Below are 9985 nucleotides of genomic sequence, written 5' to 3'. Positions count from 1 at the left end.
CAAATTTTAAAGTTTCAAGAGTCATTCCGCAACCCAAGTCCCAACTGTCCAAAGAACTGTTTATGCCACAAAGCACAAAGTATGCACTGATTAAATCACACACACACACTCTAAACCCTGTTTCCCAAAGATTATTTTGGTTCACTTTCTTTGGAAGATACAGAAATCGTTTGAAGCACAATTTCAAACTTCTAAGCCACAATTTTATCTCATTTCAATCTCATTTCAAACACCAATTATTACGCATCACCTAAATAATGGATGACGCCAATCCTCTCCTACTTTCCAATATGAAATCACCCTATCTGTACCTTCTTCCGAGTACATCAATGTATCAAAACCAAGTACAACAATAACACATCAATTGCACCTCGTTTTCACGGCGCTCTGGGATCTGTTCCATGTTGCCAAACGTAGACGAGCTCGTCCCACCCGGTGCTTGCCATAAGCCCTTCGACAAGCACACTCAAATCCACACCAACAGCAAACTCCGTGTGGTGATCATGCCTCCCGACAAGCGCATCTTCGACCATATAATCCCACAAACATACGGTCATATCATACGAGCACGATGCTAGCAAACTTCCTCTGTGTGGCGAAAACTTCACCTTCCTCACCGCATAACCGTGCCCGTTAAGCACAGCCACCGGTACTCTGTAATTCCTAACATCCCACACTTTTATCGATTTATCAACGGAGGCGGTGGCAATTATGCAGTCGTCGTATTTGTTCCAATCACAAGACAGGATTTCGAATTCATGGGCAGGTAGAATCATGGTAGAACCTGAAAAAAAGAACCACACTTTTCAAGTTTTTAACAGAACAAAATCTGCAGATCAGTAAGCTAAGTTTAGTGTGAGTTCTGTTGTTAGCTGTGATCATAAACAGCAGAATAATCTGTTACTAAAAGCTGAATCTCATACTTTCCCAATGGAATCAGAAGCAATTACCTGGCTCTCGAACATCCCAAATGCGAGTTGTGCAATCCCCGGAAGCGGAAGCGAAGACATCGGCATGCCTGGGATTCCAAGCAACGGAGTAGACACAATAAGCGTGCTCCTTGAAAGTCCTCACGCTGGCCGGCCGATCCACGGTCCAAAGCTTCACCGTATCATCCCAAGAGGCGCTCAGAAACGAGTCTTTCCGAACGGTGTTGAAATCCACGCCATGGCACTCGCGCGCGTGCTCGTGGAGCGAGCGAATAGGGTTCGCATTTGGCGGCAAGGACAAGTCGTAGATCTTGAGGCTCCCGTCTGCGATCGCCGCTACGATGACGGAGTCGTGGGATTCCGACCAGCAAAGGTCGTAGACGCCGTCGGCGGTGTCGAAGGAGACGCGTTCGGAAATGGTAGGGCCGAGTTGGAGGATATGGAGGCGGCCGTTGCCTAGGATGCCGAAATTTTGGGCAGTGGCGACGGCGAGCTGGTTCTCGTAGAAAGGGCTGAATTTGACGGAGTATCCGTTGAAAGGGGTCCTGAAGACCGGCATCACGCCGCCGGAGATTTGTTGGGAACGGTGGCGGCTTCTTTATCTTCAACTCAATCACTTCCAATAACTTGAAAACTATTTCTCTATTAGCTCAAAAAAAACAAATTTAAAAAATAATAATAATCTCTACGTTTCTTTTCATGCAATTTCCTCGAAAAAACACCTACCAAAAAAATCATATTTTTTAAGAGTTTCAAAAGAATGAGATTGTCATAATTGGATTATAACTCGTTTTATTAAGAAAAAATTAAGAGATACTTCTTAAAAATTCGTTGGAGCTATGCTCCACCGAGTGTATTTCGTCTAGTGGGATCTTGGCCCTTCATGTATGGGTCTCATGCCCAATAAAGGGCAGATGCTGCACGGGATAAAGCACATCCGGTGTAGCATAGCTCGGGTCAAAAGTTCTATCGAACATTATCATAATCTCAAATTTAAGGTTGTAGATTTGTAAATAAAAGTTAATGATCATTTTTTTGGGAAAGTCCAAATTTTAATTTTTATGATCTATCATTTAAAATTTTGTGAAAATATTTGCGTACGGTTAAAAATAAAAATTATTGATTTAGACAAACACAATATTATCGTTATTTTATAAGAAAAATTAAATAATCCTTTTTTTTAATAATTAGACTAATTAATTGGATTTTGAACTAGGCCCACATCACATATGACATGATCCGGGAAGCAAGTATATCCGGGCTTCGGGTGAGTCATGATATTGGGCCACCCACTCCAATTTGTTCCATATGTTGGTCTTTATGATTAAACACAATTGCAGGAGACCTAATGAAAATTGGGCTTGACACCAAATCTTGATTCTCTCGAAATAGACTAGTTTTTGAATTTTGATGGGATGTATATTTAATGTTTGTACTGATTTCCAGATGACCAAACAATTTTGTTATATATTATCTTTATTTTCTAAACGTGTATCCTGATTTTGAAGTAGTTGTGACCTTGAAACTGTCAAACATTAGTATACAAAAATTCGAAAAATTTAAGAAAATAATTTTCATTTAACTATAAATTTGAAATCTAATATTCTATTTTTTTTTATTTTTTTGTCTTTGTGTTTCATGCATGCTAAGAAAAAATGTCACGATTCCAAAAAAATGTACAACCATTATCACTTTTCAAACTATCACCAAACAGAGATGATATTTTAATATTTCGTGTATTTGAAATTTATCATTCAAGTCATCAATGTATTGATACCCATAACTTAGGATTAAAATGATGTGATGATACTAATTGCATTATAAATTGATTGCACTAATTTGAGATGAATAATGCTAAATGTACAACAAATATCGTGAGATTGTGTTATTATATCGTGAGATTTTGTATTCAATGTATCATGAGATTTTGATAAATGAAATTTTTGTATTGCATTTTTTGTGTTGTAAAAATTGATGTACAAATTTTGTTGTACTTATAGCATTACTCAATTTGAGATTGTGACAGGGCATGTCAGGTGTTGGATGGAAATGACATCAACTTGACCGTTGAAATAATAAAATCTAATTTCTACAAATCAAACGACTATAAGTTCCTAATTTGATTGTTGGTTCTAATCTCTTGAGCTAATAATTCACTAAAAATAAAATAAAATGATATTGTTAGGTCAAGCGTCCATGAGTGAGAGTAGTATTATGATTGGTGATCTCCTGAAAATTAGCTTTAGTGTGTCAAGCTGCTGACGTTGCGCTATGTGATTTTGGCTGGCTAGGTGGGCTGTAAAAGAGGGCACCAGATTTTAACGAGTAATACTATCTCTATTAAGGACATGGTCGGAAGTAAGAAAAGGATAGAATGATCTCGAAAAATATGAGACAACACCAGCTAGTAAGTCACGTCCCTCCTTGGACTCACGGACTTAACAACCGGATCAATCTGCGCTGCCAAAAGTATAGGAAAATAAAGTTGCGCATTGAATAACATCTATAATTTTTGGCATGGTGGTAAGCGCATGATCCTAATAGGCATTGAAATTGAAGGAACAAACTTTAGAGATGCATATTTACAATAAACGTAGGAATTTAAAAGCATAAAATATATTGATACCCCGTTTAAATATCTTAGGTTATCATCAAACTCGAGTGGCTGTCAAAAGCTCGGGTGCGGAATGGTTCTAGATTGATGAATGAGAAAAGAGCCCTTCCCAAGCTATAAAAGTCTTACCTTTCCCGAGAGCCTGGGAACCCGGGCTAGAGTGCCTTTCCCTGGCCAGACCAAGACATGGGCCCTGCAGCATGAGTGCCATCCAGAAATTATGGGAGCTATCTCGTCACATTAAATGAATGTCAGTTGATCCATACCATGTAATCATTAATGTCTCAGACATTCGCCTATATATACCAGGCCCCGGGGCTTGGGTACGGTACGTTCATTATCACATATCACAATTATCTCGCACACACTCACTCTCTCAAATTCCTAAGCCCACTCCATACATTTTAACCTGACTTAAGCATCGAAGTGGCGACGCCGAAAACCCCTTCGGCTCCCCACTTACGAGTTTCTTTGTTTCTGGTGTGTAGACCTCATCTGAGACGAGACGAGGAAGCTTGCTGCTATTTTACCCGGGACTTTACCCACCCCCGAGAATCTATTTTATGATCTTCGCATCATATATAAATAAAAGTTGATGAAATTCGGAATGAAAAACTTAAAATACTGAAAAATTGAGTGAAAAGCTTAAGAACTAAGAACCAGGGGCGGCCCTGCCCCAGGGCAGGCAGAGCCCATGCCCAGGGCCCCACAATGTGTGGGGCCCCAAATTTATTGAAAACTTTTATTATATATATATATATATATTATAAATATTATTTATTAATGTTGTTCAATTAATTAATATTATATTATAATAGTTATTAAAAAATCAAATAATACTTATGCATCATCAACAATAAAGTTGTCACTCAAGTTGACATGTTCAATCTTCGTTCGTTTATCACCTCTCAGTTTCACATTGTTTTTTATCGACCATCACTTTTCATTGTCTTTCCTTGATCATCGACTTTCTTAGCTTTGAGTTTTATAGCTTGATTTTCGATCAATTTCTTCTCGGCCTCGGTGTGCATTAAAATTTGACTTATGATTCGTTCAATTTAATTTTGATTTAATGTTAAATTTTAATATTTATAGTTAATTTCATGTCGTGGTTGAAAATTTATAGATTGAAGGTATGAATTTCAAAACTTAATTTTGAAATTTGAAATTTTTATTTAATTTATCTTTGAATGGTTAAATTAACTGCTTCTAAATTAAATTAGCACTTAAATTGTGAGTTTTGGTGGTTCAATGTTATTTTTTTGGATAATTTAATAATTATTTCCACAAAATATGAAGATAATTTCATATAACTCGATTATATTTGATTTTTTAAATGAAAGTTGATATTTGCACTTCAATTTGTGTTACTTACACTCCAACTTCATTTGTAGAATGTAGTGCAAATTTATTCACAAATGGAATGTAAATAAAAAAAATGGATTGTAAATATCAACTCTCTTTTTAAATTAATGTAAGAAACTCTTAATTTAATCTTCGCCCCGGGCCTCCTTTTTCTTTGGACTGCCCCTGCTAAGAACGCTTGAAAGCCTAAATTTTGTAGAGTCGTTATAAGTTTGTTGCATGTTGGGATGTTTTTATTTCTTAATTTCTTTCTTTTGATCGATTTTTTTTCTCCATTGTGGGCAATTTCCCATTCTCTAGCTGCTCAACTCTTCACTTCCCTGCCACCTTCAAACGTGCAAGTTAGGTCTGTAATGTTGCTCATCATTGTTGGCCAAAATTTGCGAGCTCTAAATGAGATATCTCGTCAAAATTTAGTGGCTTATCATATTGAGCCAAAAAAAAATTATTTCTAAAGCGAACATATATAATAATAATAATAATAATAATAATAATAATAATAATAATAATAATAATAGCTCAACATTCATGATAGATTTCGAGAAATTATAAGACGTTTTTCATATTATAGCTCGTGCTACACTTTTGTATGGTAATTATGGAGTTGGTGTGAATCTTATTACTCCAATATCACCAATAAAGTGGAGTGGTGAATGGTGATCACAAACCATATAATAAATTTTTTTTTGTGGTGTTTCTTATGGACGATTATTGCAAATAGGACAATCCAAAGTTCCCGCAATAACCATGATAATAATTGCAAGAAGAAGAACATCAACCATCCTATCCATTCAATAATTGAATTTTGAAGCCATCAAGACAGCTCATGCAAGTGCAAGAAACCATTAAAACCTTAAAGTTTCTTTAAATTGGTGTTTAGTGTCTTTATTTGAATGCTTAGATATAATCTCACTTAATCTTGCATTTCCTTTGACTATGGCTCCCAATGGCCCCCCCCTCTACATGGACCATTCACATGTTGCCAGTAGCATCCGTGTCCTAACCAATTAATTTATGGGCCTCCCATTCGATTAGACACTTCCATAATAATTTTAAAAGGGCTTAATCCAAATCTCTATAATTTATCCAATTCTTGAAATTATTAGAAGCTATTTGTCCAACAGATCAATACTTTGAAAAGTATTCCGTCAACATTTTTCGGGCGAGTCTATCATATATGACTTGCTCAGTGTGATTTATCTGACTAACGTGAGTTGAGCTCTTGTGTTATCAGTGTTTATCCACAGCATAGTGACGGTTGCTGGTTCTCACATTATCAAAAAATAATTTGATTAAAACTAATGTCAACAATTGTTTATTTACATTATTGCAAATGGGAGAACATGCTGAAATCAAATGCTCGAAATAGTATGTATCATAATCAAGGATTAGATAATAAATTGTCGAAAACAAGAATTTAAAACGAAATATGATATGATTTTGTCTCTGAAATTTCAGTTTAAATACATTAACTTTTGATACAATACTGGGTAATCACATGTATTACATAATCAAAACTCATAAAAACTTATCAAATAATGATCTTAAATTTTAATGCATATCAACTATTACATTCAAAAGATAGCCACGAGTGGCCCATTTTGTCTCCCTTCACATGTCATTCAATCCGAACAAAACGCTTTTTTGCCTACTCCTCGGCCCTTTCTTCCACATAAGTAAAATTAAAACTTTTTTCTTATATTAATTTTCAATTTAAAAAAACCAAAAATTGAAATGATATTATAGTATGTACGATTGTATGTAAACATTATCGATCATATAAATGCCGAAAATATTTAAAATCAAATATTTTTAAAAAATAAATATTATACAATATGCACACAATTAATAATATTTGTATATTACTTTATACATGTAATAATGTTTGTGTCATCGGCTCATCGCTATTAGCTATATATTAAAATTGAAGAATATAATTACATGGTAACTGAATTAAAATTGATTTGGTGAAGTCAGAAACGAAATATCTAAAATACACTTCAAAAAGCAGAAAAAATAGGGAAAAAAAGTCTCTAACTCTATTTTAAACTTTATATGTCCATGATTTTTTCCATTTTTCGTGTCTCTAGTTTAATTTTAAATTTAAATATATTAGAAATAAAAACATAACAACGGCAACAATAAGAGATCTCATTAATTTTTAAAATTATGATATTACTTATATTTTAATACAAATCAAATTAATTATTAAAAAAATTATACAAGCACGCAAAACATTCCCAAAGACGAGAAACATTATACTATGACATTGTTTGAGAGAGTTTTTAAAAAGCACTTCTCAATTTTTCCTTCACAATATTTCAAAAAAATTTAAAAATTTTGTGAAAAAAAATTTGAAAAACGATTCCTAAAAGTCTCTTAAACACTATCTAATACCTATATATCGCAAGCGAAAATGTCCCTACAAGTGTTGGATGGAAATAGCAAGCTAAGAAACATGTGCCGACAAAATTGTAATCATGAAATGTACACGTTTCAAATGGGCCTTTGGTATTATTATTGAGAGGATCGATGACGACTCCTACCAATCCTCTTCTAATATTCCTATGCACTTGCACACATTATAATAAATGAAATTTATAATGATGTAGATATATATGAATATCTTTATATACAATCTTTAAAATTATATTTTTTGTGTGGATTGAGGCAAAATATCTGATCCGAAAATACAAAACAAGTATATTATATGACGTATAAGATAAAGATATTATTAATCGAGGTTTATTTTTTCGTTCTTCTTCCCATGGCTACATGTCATCATTCGTATGTCGTCATATTATTAATCTTACGCAGTTTTGGATTCGATTTCTTATTTATACATGTGAATATGAATCATCACCCATCAAACCATGAGTTTTCTATTTTGGTTTTTGAAAAATGATTATATCGAGCCTACATCGTATACTCTTAATATTCTTATATAAGCATATTCAATTCAGAATTTCTTTGTTTTATTTTTTAAAAAAATAGCATTTTTGTCGAGTTAATAAATTTATGCTAACTTTTACAAAATCTCACGAAATTATAAAAAGAATTCATCAGACTTTTATACACTTTTTGCAAGATTTTTACTGATATTTTATTTTTTTCATGGAATTTTATAAATTTTGTAACTTGAACTGTGTTATGATCAACCATCTACAAACAAATATAAATATGTGAACATTATTGTATATGACAAAAATGATATCGTTATCCACCACCCTGCCTTAATGTAATTTTTTTAAATGTAATACAAAACATATTTAAAAAAAACAGTAGGTCTCTTGTAAAACAGTTTCACGAATATATATATTCATAAAACGGATTGACACAATGAATATCTAGCAGTAAAAAATAATACTTTTGACATAAAATATTATTATTATTTTTTGGTAATAATACATGTATAATTTATTATATTGAATTCTAGCTCCCTCTAGTTCTAATTTCTGCATGTTCATATGCTTCATTGTAATTGTAAGACGACATGACACAAAGAATGATGAATTGCCACGAAAGTTTCGGGCATGTTATGAATCCTAATGGAATCTCGAGAGGGAAAAGAGAGAAGAATTGTGGGAGATTCTTCATATCTAAAAATCTGCTCAAATATTTGGCATGAGCGAAGAGGATTTTATTTATTTATTTTATTATTATTTTTTTAGATGTACATGAGGTCTCAAGATTTATATTGAAGGATTCCATAAAAGTAAATATTTACATTTAGCCACGGGCTCACCCCAACATGCCACTCAAATTGGTTGGTGGTTCATGAATGCCCGCATTCAAACATGCCACTAAAATAGTAACTCAATACATTTATTTTTATGATGGAGCGGATTAACTCGATGGATCTGAATCGTTTTGACAGATCTACGCAATAACAATTCTGTTATATTATCCAAAGGATCATATCCTTATAATAATTAATATGATTTAAAGAATTTAGAGACAAAATTGAAAAGAAAACTGAAAACAAGGAATCAAAAAGTTGTTAGGAGGTTCAGTGTGCTATCGTGTTGAGTTTTTTTAATGTAGTGTACGTGACTATTATGTTTCGCATGTTACTGCGTTAGTCCATAGATTTCTTCAGTGCATATCGAATAGCAGTTTGCTGCTAGTTTCATCACACACGTACACACATATACTAAGTATCTTGTAAACAATATCACATATCTATAAATGTAAGATGTATTAACACACTTCATATATGCAATTGAAAGTAATATTTTTGTCATTAAAAAATAACATTTTTATAAATTTATATGACATTGCATATGTCCGGAATTTACCTAATGTATTGGTGGTTTTGCAAGTCTCCCTTCATAAATAAGATATAATATGATTTTATTTTATTTTTAAAATTAAAAATATAGCATATAATTTTAAAGTTTATTGCAATAAATATTTGTGTGAAATATTGAAAATATACGCTTCTCCTTTGTAAAATTTTAATAGGCATCTCAACCCTTAAATTTTTGTAATAATTGCATGTTTTAACCTTTGTCATGACGAGTTTGTTAAACACGCGTTGTTTTTGCACAAAAATAAATATTTTTTTATAATATTAGGATTATGATACGAAAATAACATTTTATTATTGTAATAATTTTCATATATACTCATATACATCACCCACATCATAAATACATAATTTTTCTTCGCAAATACACGTGATGCATTTGAGTAAATATAAAAAAAACATTACAATAAAAGAAGTATATTTTAGTAGTATAGACTTAATATTGTACCATAAACCTAATTTTATAAAAATAAAATTACAAAAAATAGTTGCTTAGACATCGTACAACGCGTGTTCAATAACTCATCGTGACAAAGGTTAAACGTACAACTATTAAAAAAGGTTAAAGAACCATAGTACTTATTAAAATTTCACAGAAAAAAAATGTGCATTTTGAATATTTCACCGTGATTAGCTGCAATAAACTCTATAATTTAATGATTTCTGAATCTGAAATTATTAAATCGACAAATAGGATTTACAACGCTGATAATATATATATATATATAATAACAATAATTTGTAAAAGAGGTCATCCACATCCCTCGA

At 32.6% G+C, this 9985-nt stretch overlaps 1 protein-coding gene across 1 annotated transcript; it reads right to left on the bottom strand.

Annotated features, from left to right (window-relative positions):
- Window positions 1-181: 181 nt before the first annotated feature.
- LOC140884327 (peroxisome biogenesis protein 7) lies at window positions 182-1570 on the bottom strand. Its single transcript, XM_073291049.1, has 2 exons — window positions 951-1570; window positions 182-784 (listed from the first exon to the last, which is right to left on the bottom strand). Exons 1-2 carry the CDS (start codon window positions 1486-1488, stop codon window positions 378-380), a joined length of 945 nt encoding a protein of 314 aa, XP_073147150.1. The 5' UTR covers window positions 1489-1570; the 3' UTR covers window positions 182-377.
- Window positions 1571-9985: the final 8415 nt, after the last annotated feature.

The sequence above is a fragment of the Henckelia pumila genome, chromosome 2 (genome assembly GCF_033568475.1).
Source record: "Henckelia pumila isolate YLH828 chromosome 2, ASM3356847v2, whole genome shotgun sequence".
NCBI classification, from domain to species: Eukaryota; Viridiplantae; Streptophyta; class Magnoliopsida; order Lamiales; family Gesneriaceae; genus Henckelia; species Henckelia pumila.
This window is presented reverse-complemented; position numbering and strand designations above follow the sequence as displayed.